Below are 22,169 nucleotides of genomic sequence, written 5' to 3' on the forward strand. Positions count from 1 at the left end.
CCCAACCATCTTCAGCTGCTTCATCAATGACCTTCCCTCCATCATAAGGTCAGACGTGGGGATGTTCGCTGATGCTTGCACAATGTTCAGTTCCATTCGCAACTCTTCAGATAATGAAGCAGTCCGTACCACATGCAGCAAGACCTGGACAACATTCAGCCTTGGGCTGATGTGTGGCACAAATGTTAAGTGCCAGGCCCTGACTATCTCCGACAAGAGAGAGTCTAACCACCGCCTCATGACATTCCCACCGAATCCCCCACTATCAACATCCTGGGAGTCACCATTGACCAGAAACTTAAATGGACCAGCCACATAAATACTGTGGCAACAAGAGCAGGTCAGAGGCTAGGTATTCTGCAGCAAGTGTCTCACTTCCTGACTCACCCAAAGCCTTTCCACTATCTACAAGGCACAAGTAAGGAATGTGATGGAATACTCTCCATTTGCCTGGATGAGTGCAGTTCCAACACAAGAAGCTTGACACCATCCAGGACAAAGCAGCCCGCTTGATTGACACCCCATCCACCACCTTAAACATTCACTCCCTCCACCACTGGCATACCGTGGCTGCAGTGTGTACCATCTACAAGATGCATTGCAGCAACTGGCCAAGGCTTCTTCAGTAGCATCTCCCAAACCCACAACCTCTACTACGTAGAAGGACAAGGGCAGCAGGCGCATGGGAACACCACCACCTCCAAGTCACACACCATCCGGACTTGGAAATATATCGGCCGTTCCTTCACCATCGCTGGGTCAAAATCCTGGAACTCCCTCTTTAACAGTACTGTGGGAGTACCTTCACCATGCAAACTGCAGCGGTTCAAGAAGGTGGCTCACCACCCACCACCACCTCGAGGGCAATTAGGGATGGGCAATAAATGTTGGCCTTGCCAGCAGCGCCCACATCCCAGGAACGAATAAAAAAAGGAATGCCCTTAAAAGATCTGACCAAAACACAGTGGGTGGGGAGAACAACCTGAGTACAGAGAAAGAGAGCGCTAATGGTTTTAATAGCCTGAGATCATGTTGCAAAGATGGCGCTAATGGATTCAATAAAATCATACAGCACAGAAGGAGACCATTTGACTTATCGTGCCTGTGCCGGCTCTTTGAAAGAACTATCCAATTAGTCCCACTCCCCCTGCTCTTTCTCCAAAGCCCTGCAATTTTTTCCTTTTCAAGTATTTATCCAATTCTCCTTCTGAAAGTTACTATTGACCCTGCTTCTACCACCCTTTTAGGCAGTGCATTCCAGATCACAACAACTCGCTGCATTAAAAAAAAAATTTCCTCCTCATCTCGCTGGTTCTTTTGCCAATTATCTTAAATCTGTGTCCTCTGGTTACCAACTCTCCTGCCTGTGGAAACAGTTTTTCCTTATTTACTTTATCAAAACCCCTCCTAATTTTGGAACACCTTCATTAAATCTCCTTGTAACCTTCTCTGTGTAAATCGCGTATGAACAGATTTGTTTTTAAAGCTGGGAAAGAGATGTAAAAGTGCTGAACGAAATTCAGTCCAGCCATGGGAAGGCACCGTGTGTAAAACAAGCTCCACAATTGAAACCGAAGACGCTGGAAACACTCAGCAGGTCAGGCTGATGAACAGACAAAACATTTTGGGTCTGGACCAACGTTTCCACCAGGCTGCGAGGCCGCGGAATGGCCTGAAGGTCTCGCGCAGGCCGCTCACCGGCTTTTATATGTAAGAAACTGCGCACGTGTGAAAAGTTGAATGAGCCGCGCAGCCAGTTAAAGGGACCACGCACGAAAAAAAAGAGAACATATTGGTATGGACCCCTTGTCATACCTGAAACTTCTTGTCCGTACTCTCCACCGATAATGCAGAATTTTTTTTGCTTTTTGCCCAAATTTGAAAGGCAAGGAAGAGGCCTCATCAATTCAATGGAATAATTGCTTAGGCGAAGGATTCGCTTAAACCTAATTGCAATCAGAAAAAGAAAAATACAGGAAAACCAAAATGTGCTTGAATAGTTCATTTTATTATTCCAAGAATTTTGATACAGATTTCATCTTATGACCAGCAAAGATAGCCTGAAAATAATTAAACAGCGCAGATTCTTGCTCCATTTTCATTTTTCAGTTAAAAGAAAAATCTTGAGCTTAAACTGACAAACCCCTGAGGATAGTAACTGGGACTTGCCCAAGGCACCATATGCAGCATTCAAATGTACAGCAGAGTCTTTGCAAAGCAATTCACTGAATTTGAGACTCCTGTACCTTTTAAGAGTACCAGGCAACACTACATAATATGGTTAGGTACATGGATTATTATAAAGGGCGATACCCATTTCAATGTCATTTGCCTCATCGGAATTGGTTCAAAACATGTTGCATTAAGCGAGGTGTGTGAGAAAGACTGGCAGGACAACTTCAGGATTTGCAGATTTCAAGGAGATTGGTCCAGTGATTCAGGCAATGTTCAAACCTTTCAGATCGGCCTCCAGGGTCTGTGGAAAAAAATAGAAAACAGGTTGGTGAGTTTTTAAAAACAAGGAGGCCACAAATACACCCTTTTAAAAGAGATTTTTTTGGGGGGTGAATTTTGTAACATGAGGGATGTCAGTGTTGGGGACTGGAACACTTTCTTTTGGCTCCCAGGGTCAGCAATGAGCAGACCCAGCGCAGACACGATGGGCCGAAATGGCCTCCTTCCATGCTGTAACATTCTATGACCCAGGATTGTTAGGTCGCAGGCCAGATAGACTTCGGTTCCACCTCAAAAACATTCCACTAACCACAACCTCGGATAAACATCTCGACTCCAAGGACGCTAGGATGTTTTCCATTTCCCAGGCCGGCCTCCAACCTTATGGCCTTTGAGTTTTGCCAGCTCGTGCCACGCTGTCGGCAGGTTTGCGCTGTGCACCCTGTCCCAGTAGTAATTTATGGCAGGTGCAGCCCTTAAAGCTGGCAGTGAGTGGATGCTTTTGCTCCTCCGGTTGGGAAGGTGAGAGACACTCTGTTAAGCGACTACACCACCTCGTGACCAGGGGTTTGAAGTCAACACCCTGGATTGATTTAAGGAACGGCAAGATGCTGTAATTGGAAAATAGCGGGGTTGGTATTTGGAAAGAATGAGATCACATGGGCAGCACGGTGGCATAGTGGTTAGCACTGTTGCCTCACAGCGCCAGGGACCCAGGTTCGAATCTGGCCTCGGGCGACTGTCTGTGTGGAGTTTGCACATTCTCCCCGTGTTTGCGTGGGTTTCCTCCGGGTGCTCCGGTTTCCTCCCACAGTCCAAAGATGTGCAGGTTAGGTTGATTGGCTATGATAAATTGACCCTTAGTGTTAGGGGGATTAAATACGTGGGGTTACAGGGATAGGGTGGGATATGTGTTGGTGTAGGGGTTGCGGGGATCGGGTGGGATGTGTGTCGGTGCAGGCTCGATGGGCCGAGATGGCCTCTGTCTGCACTGTGGGGTTTCTGTGATTCTGTGAAAGGGCCACCTTCAACTAAACCGAACGTGTGAACAGTGAATGAACCACAACATAAATACACAATTATTAAATTCCCATAACAATTTTTTTTAAAGTTGATGTAACAGCCAGCAACAACTTGCATTTATATAGCACATTGAACATCTTGCCGTTCCTTAGATGTTGGGGAACATAGGGTCTGATGAAAGGGAGGAACTGAATGAAATCAGTATTTGTAGGGAAATGGTGTTAGGGAAATTGATGGGATTGAAGGCCGATAAATCCCCAGGGCCTGATAATCTACATCCTAGGGTACTTAAGGAAGTGGCCCTAGAAATAGTAGATGCATTGCTGATCATCTTCCAACATTCGATGGAATCTGGAACAGTACCCATGGATTGGAGGGTAGCTAATGTTACCCCACTATTCAAAAAAGGTGGTAGAGAGAAAACGGGGAATTACAGACCAGTAAGCCTGACATCGGTAGTGGGGAAAATGCTAGAGTCCATTATAAAAGATGTAATAGCAGAGCACTTGGAAAACAGTGAGAGGATCGGATAAAGTCAACATGGATTTACAAAAGGTAAATCCTGCTTGACTAATCTATTGGAATTTTTTGAGGATGTAACTGGTAAAATAGATAAGGGAGAACCAGTGGATGTGGTGTATTTGGACTTTCAGAAGGCTTTCGATAAGGTCCCGCATAAGAGATTAGCATGTAAAGTTAAGGCACATGGGATTGGGGGCAAGGTATTGACTTGGATAGAGAACTGGTTGGCAGACAGAAAGCAAAGAGTTGGAATATATGGGTCTTTTTCCGAGTGGCAGGCAGTGACTAGTGGGGTACCGCAGGGATCGGTCCTTGGACCCCAGCTATTCACAATATATATTAATGATCTAGACAAGGGAACTAGATGTAATATCTCCAAATTTGCAGATGACACAAAGCTGGGTGGGCATGTGTGTGGTGAGGAGGATGCCAAGAAACTCCAGGATGATTTGGACAAGTTGGGTGATTGGGCAGAAGCATAGCAGATGCAATATAACGTGGATAAATGTGAGGTTATCCACTTTGGTGTCAAAAACAGGAAGGCAGATTATTATCTGAATGGCAATAGATTGGGCGAAGGGGAAGTGCAATGAGACCTGGGCATCCTTGTGCACCAGTCGCTGAAGGTAAGCATGCAGGTGCAGCAGGCGGTTAACAAGGCAAATGGTATGTTGGCCTTCGTAGCGAGAGGGTTTGAGTACAGGAACAAGGATGTCTTGCTGCAGTTGTACAGGGCCTTGGTGAGACTACATTTTGAGTATTGTGTGCAGTTTTGGTCGCCTTATCTGAAGAAGGATGTTCTTGCCATGGAAGGAGTTCAGCGAAGATTCACCAGGCTGATACCTGGGATGGCAGGAATGACTTATGAGGAGAGATTGGGTCGATTGGGCTTGTACCCGCTGGAGTTTAGAAGAATGAGAGGGGATCGCATTGAAACTTATAAAATTCTGACAGGACTGGACAGACTAGATGCAGGAAGGATGTTCCCGATGGTCGGGGAGTCCAGAACCAGGGGTCACAGTCTAAGGATAAGGGGTAGGCCATTGAGGACAAAAATGAGGAGGAATTTCTTCACCCAGAGAGTGGTGAACCTGTGGAATTCTCTACCACAGAAGGCAGTAGAGGCCAATTCATTAAATATATTCAAGGAGTTGGATATATTTCTTAAGGCTAAAGGGATCAAGGGGTATGGAGAGAAAGCAGGGACCGGGTACTGAATTTGGATGATCAGCCATGATCACATTGAATGGCGGAGCAGGCTCGAGGGGCCGAATGGCCTACTCCTGCTCCTATCTTCTATGTTTCTATGAAAACCATCTCAAATGTTGCCAGCCTATTTTATCATGAGGGGCTCACATTGTCCTTGCCCTACCTTCACGCATGTGATCATTCTAGGTGGGGAATCCTGCCTCGTTACTCTTCCACCTTCCGAGACCAGGGGAGCCGAGGCAAATAGCAGCAGGCCCCAAGTGCTGCCTTGGCTGAGATTAACAAACTTAGCACAGGCCAAGGACCGAGCTTAAGAGCTTCCTGGTCGGTGCAGCACACCCTGCGCATCGCTGCAGTGATTTTACACTGTGGAGCTTGTTCCTGAACTCGATGAGTGGATGGCTAGGGGTGGGGAAGGAAAGGTCAGTGTGCCTTTTAAGGGCAGGTGGTGTTACCTTAATGTCCCAGATTGCCATTCCACCATCCATACCAGTGGTGCAAAACTTCGCACAGTTCTTCTTTCCACCCTCAATAACGGAGATTTGGCTGTAACAAAAAAGAAGAGTTAAGGGCAAAGTTTTGATTTTCCTTTCACATATCCAGAAATACGGAAACAGGGCAGGGGGTTTCGTTCATCGTGATGCCCTGTAAATTTCTACACTCATCCCATGCCGCCCAAGCATTGCGGTTTGTGTAAAGGCAGTGGAACGGCCTGTTTCCAAAAGTGCTAGCAGATCACTTGCCTCGGATGTAATGCACTAGTAGATTCCTGGTGGCCTTGCTAACAAATATTAAGGGAGCTGGTTCCAGAGATGGATTTGGTGGGAGAGGCATGGCAGTAGAGTCAAGGGGAGGCTAGAGAGAGTCCAAGTCTGGCTTGGGGTCTAACTGTTGGTGCACTCAGCATGTGCAAACTCCAGCTATGGGCTGGACAATCCCCACACTCACCAACAGCAAGATAAATAGTGGTGGGGTGGGGGGATAGGACCAGGAATCAGATCTGCATGGCTGTGTTCTTTCTCAACAGTTCTAGGATGTGATTGGTCCCATCTAAGAACATAATAAATAATACAGCATTATGTAGAGTTCTGATTGGTCTGTACTAATGTAGGATTTGGCCAGTGCCAATATCAGTGGGTGCATGTGCCTGAAGGATTTTTGGACTTTTAAAATGGATATGTACCCTTTTAAAATGGAGACGCACTTGGGCTGTGTTTCAAAATGGAGTTTGGACTTTAAAAAAGGACTGACTGTTGGTTTTTGTGAAGATAGCAGGAACTGTCTGTCTTTTGGGTTGCCATGGGACCAGTCTCAACGCTGACATCATGAAAGGCAGGGGCCTTGTATGATTTGTGGAAAAACACCTTTTGTCCATGGAGCCGGGATGTCTGGATGGACAATGAGGTTTGCAGGTCAAAAGTAACACCTCTGGACTCTTTCAATGAAGGAGCAGTCAAGAACTTAACAAAGAGTTAGCATTTGGAGAACTGCTCATCTACAGTAATGGCCTACCATTGTTTTCTTGAAGATGACCAATCCAGGACAGAGACATCACCAGATAAACCAACTAGCATCTCTGCGACCATGGTAACCAGGAATCGCCCAGCCAGTTTTGTGTATTATACGGGGTATAAATATGCTGAACTTTGGGGATTCAGGGCTTGCTTTTTTTGACCATCTGGAACGGGGTTCTCCGCGTAGCTACGCATCCGTCAACTCTCCAGGAATGCCCAAAGTGAGTGCCTCGCCGTATCGCCCGAACGTAACTCTCTAGGCCTCATCGCATGCCTCTGTTAGGTGCGGTTTTGCCTCTGGAGTCGAGCGGATCCGGGACCGCGTCAATCAACGACAAGGGCTGGTAATTATATCCAGCATACACCTCTAGAAATCCCCAGGACCGCCCGCGTGTTTGGCTGCTGAGGAACTGCAAGTGTCCAAGATGTGTGTGTGTGTGTGTGTCTATTTGGCCTTGGTCTCTCTCTGTGGGATTACCCGCTAATCGATGGGCTAGGCAGGGACTATTGGCAAAAGCTCCTGCCGTCCAAGGGAAATAACCCAAACCGGGGAGTTTTTAATGCACGCGTCGACTCAAGGGAGAGTCACAGAGACACGGGGCATGCAAAAACACCCTACAGTAATCATTGAGCAGAAAGCCAGGAATTCACCCATTTATGCAGACACCACATTTTTTGTTGTTAACATATAATTTATGGGCCATCAAGTCAAAAAAAAATCCTTGTGTTTCTCATTCGAACATCAGAATCTATGCTAGAATGTTCTGCAATTTTGTACCTCGAACATCAATTAGTTTCTTAAGTGACAGACAAACTGCTCATGTGTAACCTACAAGGTGTAATCCATAAATTAAAAGGTAATCTGAATAAATTTAAGGATGCTTGTCCTTGTTGTAAGAAGCTATTTGGGATGCTGGCAAATAGCATGTTATATAGAGGGCAAGGTGGAGAATACTTTAAAATACCATGCAACTTAGGAACAGGAGTAGGTCACTCAGCCTCTCGAGCCTATTCCACCATTCAATTAGGTCATGGCTGATTTGTATCTCAACTCCAGTTACCCGCTTTGGTTCTAGATATTCTCTACCCATGTCAATAGATTGCCTCCAATTTTGTGCGCTTTCATTTTTGCCAACAGTCTCTTGTGTGGAACCTTATTGAATGCCTTCTGGAAGTCCATATAAATAACATCCATAGGCACTCCCTTACCTACCACATTAGCAACCTCCTCAAAATATTCAACTAGGTTATTTTGACATGACCTACCATTTACAAATCCAGAAAGATGCAGAGGGGAAGGAGAGATGGCGAGCAGAAGAGAGTGAGAGAGGAGGAGGGGAGGGAGAGACAGCGAGAAGGAGGAGGGGCGGGCGAGACAGAGGAGGAGGAGGGGAGGGCGAGACAGAGGAGGAGGAGGAGGGCGAGACAGAGAGGAGGAGGAGGAGAGGAGGGCGAGACAGAGGAGGAGGAGGGGAGGGCGAGACAGAGAGGAGGAGGGGAGGGCGAGAGAGAGGAGATGGGGAGGGCGAGAGAGACAAAGAGGAGGAGGGAGTGAGCGGAGGAGGAGGGGAGGGAGAGACAGAGGAGGAGGGAGATGAGAAGGAGGGAGAGACAGAGCAGGAGAGAGAGAGAGAGGAGGGGAGGGAAAAACAAAGCATAGGGGGGGAGAGAGATGAGGGCGAGTGAAAGATGAGAGCAAGAGACAGCAGGAGAGAGTGAGAGATGTGGGGAGGGAGAGACAAAGAGCAGGGGACAGAGTGAAAGAGATGAGAGGGAGGGAGAGACAGAGCAGGAGAGAGGAGGAGGGAGCGAGAGAGGAGGAGGGGATGGAGAGCAGGAGAGAGTGAGAAAGAGGAGGAGGGAGAGACAGCAGGGGAGAGAGAGAGAGAGAGAGGGGAGGGAAAAACAAAGCATAGGGGGGGAGAGAGATGAGGGCGAGTGAAAGATGAGAGCAAGAGACAGCAGGAGAGAGTGAGAGATGTGGGGAGGGAGAGACAAAGAGCAGGGGACAGAGTGAAAGAGATGAGAGGGAGGGAGAGACAGAGCAGGAGAGAGGAGGAGGGAGCGAGAGAGGAGGAGGGGATGGAGAGCAGGAGAGAGTGAGAAAGAGGAGGAGGGAGAGACAGCAGGGGAGAGAGAGAGAGAGAGAGAGATGAGGAGGGTTACTACAAAAACAGAAAAGATACAGGTTGGGAATGGGATGGAGAGGTGGAGAGGGGTGGAGGAAGAGAAGGTCGGTCCTTTGCAGTACAAGGCACTCATGCAACAAAGATATTAGCAAGAGGCCTGAGAGCAGGTTACAGGCTTTCTCACTGGGGAATGGTTTGTAGTAAAGGAGGCGCTTAAAGAGGCAGATAAAACTTCAGGAAATTGGCACAAAAAAAACCCAACAAAATAACTGAATTAATGAGAAATGCAATATTAAACATTACATAATGGAGTGTCTGGCTCATTCTCAAGCCAGTCTCTATGGGTGTGGTACACTGAGTCACCAAGAATGCTCAATTCATTACCAAAACAAATAAAATTTGAACTGCACCAGATGAAAAAAAATTACAATCGAGACAAGTTGCGGGTCTGGACCAACACTACCTGAATAACTCGGTGTTCAATATCTCTTGAAGAAACAGCTTTCATTGGTCTAGATGATTTGCTGGATTGAGCATTTAAAAATTTTTTTTTAAAAAGCTTTGAACTGAATAAATAGCTATTTTTGTGGAACTAATTTTCCCACTTATGTGTCACACGATAATCAAATTCACTTTTTATTATGTGACCGCCGCCCACCTGAATCAATGTTGGATCTCATTCGATCTTAGTTTTTTCCACCTTGTTAACCGCTCTGAAGCATTTTCGTGACGTGAGGGGCGCTATGGAAATGTAACTTCTCGTTGACTGAACTGCTCCCCCAGCCTCGCAAGTCTGCTGCAGTGAAGTTCCTCCGGGAAACCTCTTAAACAACACGCCCTCTTTTCTGAACCATAAGATGCACCTGTGGCACAAGCTGGGGGACTAGTGCAGTGGGGAGGGGTTTAACTGACCACACCGGAGCAGGTGCAGTGGGGAATCCAGGCCCAAGGTGGAGGCATCAACACGCTGATGTTACTCGCAAGTTGCAAAGCTCCTTTGCTTCTCACGATCACCGAAAATGGAAATTAACTCCCCACGAGTAATGCCGCAACTGGAATTTTCCTCAGGAGTGGGTGCGGAATGGCAGCTACTGCTGGGCATCCTTGTCCCCATCACTGTGACAGCTCTGATACCCAGACCTAGTCAGCCCCAACTTACATACAACATAACTGTAGGTAAATATTTTGTAAACAGCTAAAAAAGGTGTGGGGTGAAAGGGTAATTGAATGGAGCCAAGTGGATAGCTCTATCAGTGAGCTGGCACAGGTGCGATGGGCCGAATGGCCTCCACCTGTGCTGTACACTTCTATGATTCTAGGCCGGATATTCAGGCTTTAGAATGAGAGCCTGGGTTGCCTACTTACTTTAAATTTTATCCAATCTTCTCTCCACTATTTCTCGAACTTGGTGATGTCCTTCACTAGGGGCCTGGGCCCTTCACCCAAGCCCCTCGACAACAACAAAAAAAATCAACTGCCATTGTCCCCTGTTGTTAATCATCAGGAGGGGACTGGTAGGCACCTCCCCCAGTGACGTGGCTCAGGTGTGAGGATCTGAGCCGAGTGGGGAGGACCAGGGAACGTGGGTTTAAACTATGCAAGAGTAGGAATAGACTGGATGTTGGGCGGTGGTTCTTGTCCCAGAGAGTAGCGAGTCTCTGGAATGCCTTGCAGGCTGGTGCTGTGGGTGCTGACTCTCTGTCTGCCTTCAAGAGGGAGCTGGACCGGTTCTTGACTGGGACAGAGATGGCATCGGATAGAAGGTAAGTCCCTTTATAAAGAACACTCAGTCCGTGTGATCTCCTGGACTGGTTTTGATCACCTGAGGGGGGTCGGAGAGTAATTTTCCAGAATAATTTCTCCCTTATTGGCCCTGGGTTTCTCTTTTTTTGCCTCTCCCAGGGGGTTACATGGCTGCGGGGAGGAGTGGTGTAAGGAAGTGTCTAGTCACGGCCACCATGTATGTGGGAGGCAGGCCTGATGGACCAGCTGGTCTTTTCCTGCCCGTCTATTTTGAATGCTGGAATGGGATCGGAAGCTAGGTTATTCCCTCTCTGTGAGGCTGAGCACGGCTTTCCCGGTGCTCTACACCACCTTGCTGCTCCTGGTGCTGGGCAGGCTGCACTCCGTACCTGATGCTGTTCTTGTGCAGAGACTCCAGGGTGAAATTGTTGTCCTCGGCTGAGGCGTGTTTATCCAGGTTCCTGAACTTTGCCAAAGCCGACATCCCGCGCTGCACATTCTGCTTGGGAACATCCAGCTTCTTGCCGAACGTCACAGTGTCCTTGCTGCTGTCGTAAGTGAACAGCACTGGGTAGCAGTCGTGACCCTGCAAGAACAAGACAGACACAAAATTAATCTTCCATCCCATTAAATTGCTATTTACTTGCATCCAGGGACCAGAGAAACCACTTTACAGTAACACTGCCAGCGGTCGTCTTCTGTTGACGTGCATGTTTTCAAAACACTACACCCAAGTGATTCAATGAAAAACTTGGAAAAAATTTCTCCCTTTAATTTCCTTCTTATCAAGGCATTGACTCCTGCTGGGCTGAGGCCCCCAGGTTCTAGCAGAACTTTCAGTAGTTCACACAAGGGGCCAATCTTCATGGGTAAGCCTAGCTAGTCGACTAATCTCCATCGGGTATCACAGTGAAGCCTGGTCCTTGTCCGCAGACGATGTCCACGCATGTGCAGCCGGGGTCACCGGACAGCAGCCGTCTGACCGATGTTCCCCTCTCCCTAGCTGGGGTGCATGGGACAATCTGATGCTCGAAATACTGGCCCAGTTAACTCAGCTCAGGCAGACTTCTGGTTGATATCAGCTTAGCCCAGGATGCATTTACTCACAGAGCTCAATTTCCCCGTGACTGAGCTGGTGTACAATATAAGTGCCGCATCCATCTCCCTCAGCACCAACACGGAGCACGCAATCACAAACCTGCTGCAGCAGAACTTTTTTTTATAGAATCATAGAATCTTACAGCCCAGAAGGAGGTCATTCGGCCCATCATGCCTGTGCCGGCTCTTTGAAAGTGTGATCCAATTAGTCCCACTGACCCTCATAGCGAGAGGATTCGAGTACAGGAGCAAGGATGTCTTGCTGCAGTTGTACAGGGCCTTGGTGAGACCACACCTTGAGTATTGTGTGCAGTTTTGGTCGCCTTATCTGAGGAAGGATGTTCTTGCCATGGAGGGAGTGCAGCGAAGATTCACCAGACTGATACCTGGAATGGCAGGAATGACGTATGCAGGAAGGCTGTTCCCAATGGCGGGGGAGTCCAGAACCAGGGGTCACAGTCTAAGGACAAGGGGTAAGCCATTTAGGACTGAGATGAGGAGGAATTTCTTCACCCAGAGAGTGGTGAACCTGTGGAATTCACTACCACAGAAGACAGTTGAGGCCAATTCATTAAATATATTCAAGAAGGAGTTAGATATATTTCTCAAGGCTAAGGGGATCAAGGGATATGGGGAGAAAGCAGGGACAGGGTACTGAATTTGGATGATCAGCCATGATCTCATTAAATGGCGGAACAGGCTTGAGGGGCCGAATGGCCTACTCCTGCTCCTATCTTCTATGTTTCTATATTTCTGCTCTTTTCCCAGAGCCCTGCAATTTTTTTCTTTTTCAAGTATATATCCAATTCCCCACTGAAAGTTACTACTGAATCTGCTTCCACCGCCCTTTCAGGCAGTGTGTTCCAGATCATAACAACTCGTTGCGTAAAAAAAATTCTCATCTCCCTTCTGTTTTTTTTGCCAATTATCTTAAATCTGTGTCCTCTGGTTACCGACCCTCCTGCCACTGGAAACACTTTCTCCTTATTTACTCTGTCAAAACCCTTCAGAATTTTGAACACCTATATTAAATCTACCCTTAACCTTCTCTGCTCCAAGACGAATAATCCCAGCTTCTCCAGTCTCTCCACATCACTGAAGTCCCTCATCCCTGGTATCATTCTAGTATATCACCTCTGCACCCTCACCAAGGGCTTGGCATCCTTCCGAAAAAGTGTGAGAATTTGTTTTTTAAAATACGTGAAAGGAATTCTCCTTCAAATAACTTGGTCCTTTCTGTGGCGAGGGGACACAGGCACACTCAGTTACCAGGTTCTGTTTGAGGGACTCCAGTGTATTTCTACCATGTGACTTACCGCTGCCACTAAACTGTTCTCTGTGATAAATGTAACAGTCAGGAGAGGTAGAGACTCTGTGTCGAGGCAAGCAACCCTGCAGGCAAGAGAAAACAGCTCGTGTCAGTAGCAAAGCCAGGCAAGAAAAATGGCCAACACATTCTAGTAACTTTTAGATGCTGCAAGGCTGAAGTTCTTAATAGTTCTTTTTCTCCCACCCCACACTTCTGAAGACACAGGGTCAATGTTCCCTCTAAAGTAATGGGAAAGGTCCCGCACAGGCCGCTAACTGGCCGTTACACTGTAATCACCGCGCACACGCGCAGAAATTTAAAGGGACCGCGCATTAAAAGAAACAGGCCGCGCAGAACAAAGTGCAGCTTACAGGGAGCATTGCACAGGGGTAGAGTTTCCGTTTTGGGCACAAATCGGGGATCCCGGTGCAAACTGTGCCCAAAATTGCACGAGTTTTGAGAAGTGTTTTTTTTCCCCCCTCAAGTTTCTGCTCAAACATATCGCCGAACATAAAATCTACCACGAACCAGCACAATTGGGCAGCGCTTTAGAACGCAATTTAAAAAAAATGTTGCTTTAAAAAAATAATTCCTTGATATATTTAAGAGTTGTAACTTGGGGCAGTTTGATACAGGAAACTCTTTGGTATCCGGCACCGATGGGACCGGCGCGTTGCCGGTTGATTAAAAATTCCGGATGACGGAGAGGGTTATCTACCGAGGCTATTTTTAACAAACAAAAATAAAAAAAATCAAGAAAAGTGCAGTACACAGTAATCGGCGGATCGGAAGAAACTACCGGCAGCGCGGGAGAGTCAGACTCCTGTTATTGAGGTGTTCGGACTTCCGACAGCGCCAAGATGCCGAGTAGTGGCAGTTTGGAGAACTACCCCCACTGACTAACTCGGCCACATTTCCAGTTATTGAGGTGTTGTTTTCGGAGCATGAATTTTGCCGGTTAATAGAGAATTCCGGATATTTAGGTGCCGTTTAAACGAGTTTCCTGTATTAATACAGCTGAAAATGGGTTTATCACAAAAAATAAGCATTTTAATCAGAGTCCACCACCTGTGAGTAACCTGATTTTAAATAACTGAAAATGATATATATTTTTTTAAATCTACACTGAATCATTTGCTGGTTACATTGGGGTACAGTAGTCAGTTTCTTAGTAAATTTAAAAAAAAATTATATTCAAAAACTTTAAAAACCCGCCTATTAGTGTCCTTGCACCAATGAAAAAGCTTAATTGTAAGAGCCTCCTCGAAGGCCCGTAAACCTGCGGCATTGGCGGGAACTCCCAATGGTGATTACTTTGATCTGGGGGGGGGGGGCATGGCCAGTTTTGTGGGCAGGGCCTGCCTCGAGCACAATGTTTAAAAAAAAACTAGTGCAAAAGATGGTGGAAACTCTATTTGCGCTGGGCGTAATTCGCACTTAAAATTCCGAATTCCGAAACACCAGGCCACCGACGAGCTGGGGACGAGTTATCCACTAGGACCTCAGCCAGATTGCCATTCTTCATGCGTGTCTAGAAAGCACGCGGCAGCAGGCTGTCCAACTCAGACACATCACAGCGGAACGGAATCCTATCCTTCCCCCCCCCCCCCAACATCCAGTCCTGCACCTTCCAGCTGGGGGCGGCGCCACTGAACGGCGATCAGGAGCTGGACCCCTTCCTAGGCCAGGGACACTGGGGCCTATCATAATGTTCCTATTCCCTCCTCAGCTGCGATCAGGGTTAGGGTCTATAGTCTGTACTGCTCAGCTCCACAATGGGCCGCAACTACCAAGGACCCCGTTAACAGGTTTGAGGATAGAACAGTATTAAAAAAATGGCCACAGCCCCATAATAGCAGCTACGTGCCGTCACTAACAATGTGCTTCAATCACCAGTAGCAATTGAAAGGAACGTAGGGGTAGATACTCGTCAGCGCCTGGTTTCGGTGATGAGGCCGCAACACCTGCCCGAAACCTGGATGGAAAGTTTAGGATATCCACTGGGATATCTGCCTCTTTCCTCCTTTAAGACGCTCCTTAAAACCTACCTCTTTGACCAAGCTTTTGGTCACCTGCCCTAATTTCTCATGTGGTTTGGTGTCAAATTTTGTTTTGATAACGCTCCTGTGAAGCGCCTTGGGACGTTTTACTACATTAAAGGTGCTGTATAAATACAAGTTGTTGGTGGTGGTGGTGATGTACATGTTTAACCCTGTGAGACGTGTGAGCAACTGGTCTAATGAGAGAATGTCCCAGAGGCCTCCTGGCACAAAAACGTGGGGAGTCTGGAATCAACACGTCTGACTTTGTTACGACATACGTGTAGCTGCACACGCTCTTCTGAGAGCAGGACCGCAAACCATTATCAAAAGGTTTACTGCGAATAGACACCATTGTCAGATGGCCTTTAACCCCTTTACCAGTTGACCACTGCCAAGCACTGGCATCCATTTTCTGTTAAATGTGACTGATGTGTTATTTGACACTTAAAAATCTATATTTCATTCACAAAATATCACACATCATTAACTAAACTCTACTATGTTATGTTCTTAGGAATGTTTTTGTTTGTGCTTAAACTTAAGTGCCATCGACAGGGTTAACGGCAACAAATGCACCCGAGGTAAAATGGAGGCTTACGTTGCCTTCTTGTTGGCGTCGGTGACACACACAGTGCTGTCATGGCTGACCCAGCCCACGCGGTTCCCGCTGTCGGAGAAACAGACCCCGTGAACCCAGCCTCCGGTCCCACTGGACTCAAACATCAGCTCGCCGAACGGCATCTTCGAACCCCATGGTGTGGCCGACGGCTTCTCCTCCACCTCCTTGATGTAGGCAGAGAAAACCCTGGTGACGAGAGCACATCAGTGCAATTAGATTGCTGGCAACGGGACTGCATTCTTACAGCAAGGCGACTGCCAAGAACTGTGCATTTTTGAGATCCTAACTTGCTTCAGACTGCGATAAATCCAATGAATCTGGGCTCTGGCTCAGCTTTCAAGAGTTTTCCACTGCTGCCTCACTGCTGTTGGTATTTCAAGGTGTTCATTGTAAAACCACAGACGGTGGAACTAGGTCAGGAGAACAGGAATGCTCCTGTGCTTTATTAGTCTTACCTAATGGAGCTGGTCATCTTTCTTTTTAATTTCTCCCTCCCTTTGCTGAAGTCTTGATGGACTACAGTCCCACAGTTTGCTAGCAGATCCGCCAGTACCTCACTGAATGGGTCATTCTTGGCATGTGACCCGAGGCGGTGAATAGCTCGAATGTGGAGCTTCACCTACCCGAGCCTGACCCGGACGTCCAGCAGCAATCACTGGATACCCAATCAGGAGCAGGTAACCTTGGCTGGTTCTGTTCCCACTCTACTCCAAAGGCACGGAGACCAGTTTTAGCGACCCTAATGATGCCTCGGCTGAAATCAGATTAACTTGGTACACAATGGGGAATCGAAGCCATTATGTCACAACGCATGATGTAAAACAACTCTCCAGAGAGTGGAAAATTCGATTTCAGTGCACACGCTCACTGTTGTAAGTGTTGCAACCAATTTATACCAGCACAACTAGGATGCAAGAGATCGGAGGGAGAGTGAGAGAGGCCAATAGGAGAAAGGGAGTCAGAGAGATATGAGCGGGTGACCAGGAGCTAGGAGTACGAGAGCCAAGGAGAGATGAGTGGAAGATTTGGTGCCAGAGAGAGAGAGAGAGAGAGAGAGAAAAGAGAGAGAGAGAGACAGAGACAGGAAACTGGGAAATCAGGAGCCAGAAGAGAGGAGGCCAAGAGCTAGAGAGTCAAGAGCAGCCTGGGGAGCTGAACTAGGCCAGGAGCAGGTGAATGCACTGCGCCAGTGCGAACTACAATATCACTGGAGCCTCTGGAGGATTGCCAAGGCCTATGGGGCCACACTCCAGCATGTTAGTGATTTCAGTGAAGGAGGGGAAAATTGGAAAAATAATTCAATTATCTTTTTATGAATGTAGGTCAGTGTCGTTCAACAGAAATCACTGACTATCCACAGGTGTTTCTACGACAACACTGTTTTAGCCACATGCACAAATTGTACTAGATAACACCTTACAAACACTCACACAATACATGTGTATATTTACTTAACAAACATTTACCATCATTCAGTAATCAAGGAAGTAAATCACTAAAAAAATGCAAGTACACTCGACTTTTTGTCTTGCTATTTTACCACCAACTGCACAAAAAGGTTAAAGTTCACATGCCTACGCCGTGCGAGTATGAGTATTGAGATCACAGGGCCAATAACGGTGTGCATTAATCATTTACTTACTAATCAGAATCACATCTGCATTCCCAATGAGCCAGATGTGGCTAGTAGCTAACATATTGGACAGCACTGATGTAGGTGCATAGTCCCCATGTGCACCTTGACCATATTCGGTGTCAATAACAGAGACACGAGGTGTGGTAATATGGAATCCTTGCAGGCTGCGCTATCTAGTAACATTCAGAAAGCAGGGGTGCGATCAGTGAATCAAGATTACGAAATCAAACGATTTGTGGAGACAGAATATTAATTTCTGTCATTTCTTGCAAGCCCGTCTGAAGTGCTAAATGTATCAAATCATAGAAAGAATCATAGAATGGTTACAGCACAGGAGGCCACCATTCGGCCTGTCGAGCCCATGCCGGCTCTCTACAAGAGCCCTTCAGCCAGTCCCACTCCCCCAATCTTGTGCACGTTACCTGCATTTGAAGTCAGAGGATCCAGCAGCCAACAGGATGTTATTGGGATGCCAGTCCAGACTCAGTATAGTGGAGCGAATTGGTTTCTTGATATGTTTGCAAACCCACCTACAAAATATAAGTGTGTATGATTAAACCCTGAGATGATGCTTAATGCAGAGAATCCAGCTTTACTTTAATTTACGTGTTTCTTTAATTCCTTTCCTGACACACACACACACACATCCATCTTTAAGAGAGAATGCAACCTGCATGAGGCAATGGGCTTTTCCTTAACCCCACCCCAGGGGTCTCATCTGACAGCAGGCACAGTGAAGTGCCAATGTATTTTATCTTGTAAAAATATTTTTGTCCTCATCCAGCTGAGGGTTGTTGGTGCTAGGAAATGGAACACTTTCCTTTTCAGGCACTCAGTGCCAGCGTCAGGTTTTGTAGAACTGGATGCAGAGTAAAGCTCCTTCTACTCTGCCACTTCAAGGTGGCCCAGTCCCGAACTCAGAAGGGCCCCTTCGACTGAACCAGTGCAACATTTTCAAACCGGACGGTTTGCACCTGGGCAGGGCCGGGACTGATGTCCTAGGGGGAGTGTTTGCTAGTGCTCTGGAGGAGGGTTTAAACTAAAATGGCAGGGGGTTGGGAACCTGAGCGGGGAAACAGAGGAAAGCGAAACAAGGATAAAAGCAAAAGACAGGAAGGAGAAAAACAAAAGTGACAGGTAGAGAAATCAAGGGTTTAAATCAAACATGGCCACAGTAAATAATAATTCTAAAAGATCTAAGAGCGTTAAAAAAACAAGCCTGAAGGCTTTGTGTCTTAATGCGAGGAGCATTCGTAAGAAGGTGGATGAATTAACTGCGCAAATAGAGGTAAACGAATATGATATGATTGGGATTACGGAAACATGGCTCCAGGGTGGCCAAGGCTGGGAACTCAACATCCAGGGGTATTCAATATTCAGGAAAGATAGGCAAAAAGGAAAAGGAGGTGGGGTAGCATTGCTGGTTAAAGAGGGGATTAACACAATTGAAAGGAAGGATATTAGCTCTGATGATGTGGAATCTGTATGGGTAGAACTGAGAAATACCAAGGGGCAGAAAACGTTAGTGGGAGTGGTATATAGACCTCCAAACAGTAATGCGGAGGTCGGGGATGGCATTAAACGGGAAATTAGAGAAGTGTGCAATAAGGGCACAGCAGTTATCATGGGTGACTTTAATCTACATATAGATTGGGCCAACCAAATTAGTAACAATACTGTGGAGGAGGAATTCCTGGAGTGTATACAGGATGGTTTCCTGGACCAATATGTCGAGGAACCAACTAGAGATCAGGCCATCTTAGACTGGGTATTATGTAATGAGAAAGGATTAATTAGCAATCTTGTGCGAGGCCCCTTGGGTCGGAGCGATCATAATATGATAGAATTCTTCATTAAGATGGAGAGTGAAATAGTTGACTCAGAGACTAGGGTCCTGAATTTAAATAAAGGAGACTACGATGGTATGAGGTGCGAGTTGGGTAGGATTGATTGGGGAATGTCACTCAAAGGGTTGACGGTGGATGGGCAATGGCAAACATTCAAAGACCGAATGGATGAACTACAGAATTTGTTCATCCCATTTTGGCATAAAAATAAAACAAAAAAGGTGACTCAACCGTGGCTAACAAGGGAAATTAGGGATAGCATAAGATCCAAGGAGAGGACATATAAATTGGCCAGAAAAAGCAGTGAACCTGAGGATTGGGAGCAGTTTAGGATTCAACAAAGGAGGACAAAAGGATTAATTAAGAGGGGGAAAATAGAGTATGAGAGTAAGCTTGGGGGAACATAAAAACTGACTGTAAAAGCTTTTATAGATATGTGAAGAGAAAAAAATTGGTGAAGTCAAGCGTAGGTCCCTTGCAGTCAGAATCGGGGGAATTTATAATGGGGAACAAAGAAATGGCAGACCAATTAAATACATACTTTGGTTCTGTCTTCACAACGGAGGACACAAATAACCTCCCAAAGATGTCGGGGAACATAGGGTCTGATGAAAGGGAGGAACTGATAGAAATCAATATTTGTAGGGAAATGGTGTTAGGGAAATTGATGGGATTGAGGGCCGATAAATCCCCAGGGCCTGATAATCTACATCCTAGGGTACTTAAGGAAGTGGCCCTAGAAATAGTAGATGCATTGCTGGTCATCTTCCAAAATTCGATAGACTCTGGAACAGTACCCATGGATTGGCGGGTAGCTAATGTTACCCCACTGTTCAAAAAGGGTGGTAGAGAGAAAATGGGGAATTATAGACCGGTAAGCCTGACATTGGTAGTGGGGAAAATGCTAGAGTCCATTATAAAGGATGTAATAGCAGAGCACTTGGAAAAAAGTGACCGGATCGGACAAAGTCAACATGGCTTTACAAAAGGTAAATCGTGCTTGACTAATCTACTGGAATTTTTTGAGGATGTAACTGGTAAAATAGATAAGGGAGAACCAGTGGACGTGGTGTATTTGGATTTTCAAAAGGCTTTTGATAAGCGATTAGCGTGTAAAATTAAGGCACATGGGATTGGGGGCAAGGTATTGACTTGGATAGAGAATGGTTGGCAGACAGAAAGCAAAGAGTTGGAATAAACGGCTCTTTTTCCGAGTGGCAGGCAATGACTAGTGGGGTACTGCAGGGATCGGTCCTTGGACCCCAGCTAGTCACAATATATATTAATGATCTGGACGAGGGAACTAGATGTAATATCTCCAAGTTTGCAGACGACAAAGCTGGGTGGGCGTGTGTGCTGTGAGGATGCCGAGAAACTCCAGTATGATTTGGACAGGTTGGGTGATTGGGCAGAAGCATGGCAGATGCAATACAACGTGGATAAATTCGAGGTTATCCACTTTGGTGTCAAAAACAGGAAGGCAGATTATCTAAATGGCAATAGATTGGGAGAAGGGGAAGTGCAACGAGACCTGGGCGTCCTTGTGCACCAGTCACTGAAAGTAAGCATGCAGGTGCAGCAGGTGGTTAAGGCGGCAAATGGTATGTTGGCCTTCGTAGCGAGAGGGTTCGAGTACAGGAACAAGGATGTCTTGCTGCAGTTGTACAGGGCCTTGGTGAGACCACACCTTGAGTATTGTGTGCAGTTTTGGTCGCCTTATCTGAGGAAGGATGTTCTTGCCATGGAAGGAGTGCAGCGAAGATTCACCAGGCTGGTACCTGGGATGGCAGGAATGACGTATGAGGAGAGATTGGGTCGATTGGGCTTGTACTCACTGGAGTTTAGAAGAATGAGAGGGGATCTCATCGAAACTTATAAAATTCTAACGGGACTAGACAGACTAGATGCTGGAAGGATGTTCCCGATTGTGGGGGAGTCCAGAACCAGGGGTCACAGTCTAAAAATAAGTGGTAAGCCATTTAGGACAGAGATGAGGAGGAATTTCTTCACCCAAAGAGTGGTGAACCTGTGGAATTCTCTGCCAAAGGCAGCAGTAGAGGCCAATTCATTAAATATATTCAAGAAGGAGTCGGATATATTTATTGAGGCTAAAGGGATCAAGGGATATGGAGAGAAGGCAGGGACAGGGTACTGAATTTGGATGATCAGCCATGATCTCATTGAATGGCGGAGCAGGCTCGAGGGGCCGAATGGCCTACTCCTGCTCCTATCTTCTATGTTTCTATGTTTCCATTTCCCCTACCGGGCATCCTTGTGGCCGCTCTAAGTGAGACATAAGAACATAAGAATTAGGAGCAGGAGCCGGCCATACAGCCCATCGAGCCTGCTCCGCCATTCAATAAGATCATGGCTGATCTTTGACCTCAACTCCACTTTCCCGCCCGATCCCCATTCCCTTGACTCCCCTAGAGTCCAAAAATCTATCGACCTCAGTCTTGAATAAACTAATTGACTGAGCATCCACAGCCCAAAGATTCACAACCGTCTCCTCACCTCAGTCCTAAATGGCCAACCCTTTGTCTCGAGACTGTGACCCCTAGTTCTAGAGTCTACAGCCAGGAGGAAGCAGTCGCCTCTCGGCATCTACCCTCTCAAGGCCTCTTAAGAATTTTATACGTTTAAATGAGATCACCTCCTTTTTCTAAACTCCAGACATTATAGGCCCATTCTACTTATAGTTAGAGACTGCCAAGTTAGTGCTAATTAAAAGCAGTGGGCCCTGCCCACTAGAAACTAGGTTCAATCTGCCCAAACTCATTTGCTGCAGGACTATCAGACAGAGGAGATTTTGATCTGGGCTGCATTTGAAAATCAGATCTCGGAATTCAGAAGGAACTCTTTCCCCAGAGAGTGGTGAGAATGTGGAACTCGCTACCAGAGAGTGGTTGAAGCGAACAGCATAGATGCATTAAGGGGAGGCTAGATAAGCACATAAGGGAGAAGGGAATAGAGGGTTACGCTGATAGATTTAGATGAGAAACGACAGGAGGAGGCTCGAGTGGA

At 46.7% G+C, this 22,169-nt stretch overlaps 1 protein-coding gene across 1 annotated transcript in view; it reads right to left on the bottom strand.

The window, feature by feature from the left end:
• Positions 1-1,987: 1,987 nt before the first annotated feature.
• arpc1b (actin related protein 2/3 complex, subunit 1B) overlaps positions 1,988-22,169 on the bottom strand; it is a 47,359-nt gene continuing 27,177 nt past the window's right edge. The window contains exons 5-10 of the mRNA XM_086000309.1: positions 17,721-17,828; positions 15,642-15,848; positions 13,009-13,084; positions 10,984-11,180; positions 5,664-5,754; positions 1,988-2,476 (exon numbers count right to left, since the gene is read on the bottom strand). Of these exons, the coding sequence (XP_085856435.1) occupies positions 2,438-2,476; positions 5,664-5,754; positions 10,984-11,180; positions 13,009-13,084; positions 15,642-15,848; positions 17,721-17,828 (718 nt within the window). The 3' untranslated portion in view covers positions 1,988-2,437. The remainder of the gene's footprint in view (positions 2,477-5,663; positions 5,755-10,983; positions 11,181-13,008; positions 13,085-15,641; positions 15,849-17,720; positions 17,829-22,169) is intronic.

This window comes from Somniosus microcephalus, chromosome 11 (genome assembly GCF_052327205.1).
Source record: "Somniosus microcephalus isolate GS21.2 chromosome 11, FLI_Smic_1.0, whole genome shotgun sequence".
In the NCBI taxonomy this organism is placed as follows: domain Eukaryota; kingdom Metazoa; phylum Chordata; class Chondrichthyes; order Squaliformes; family Somniosidae; genus Somniosus; species Somniosus microcephalus.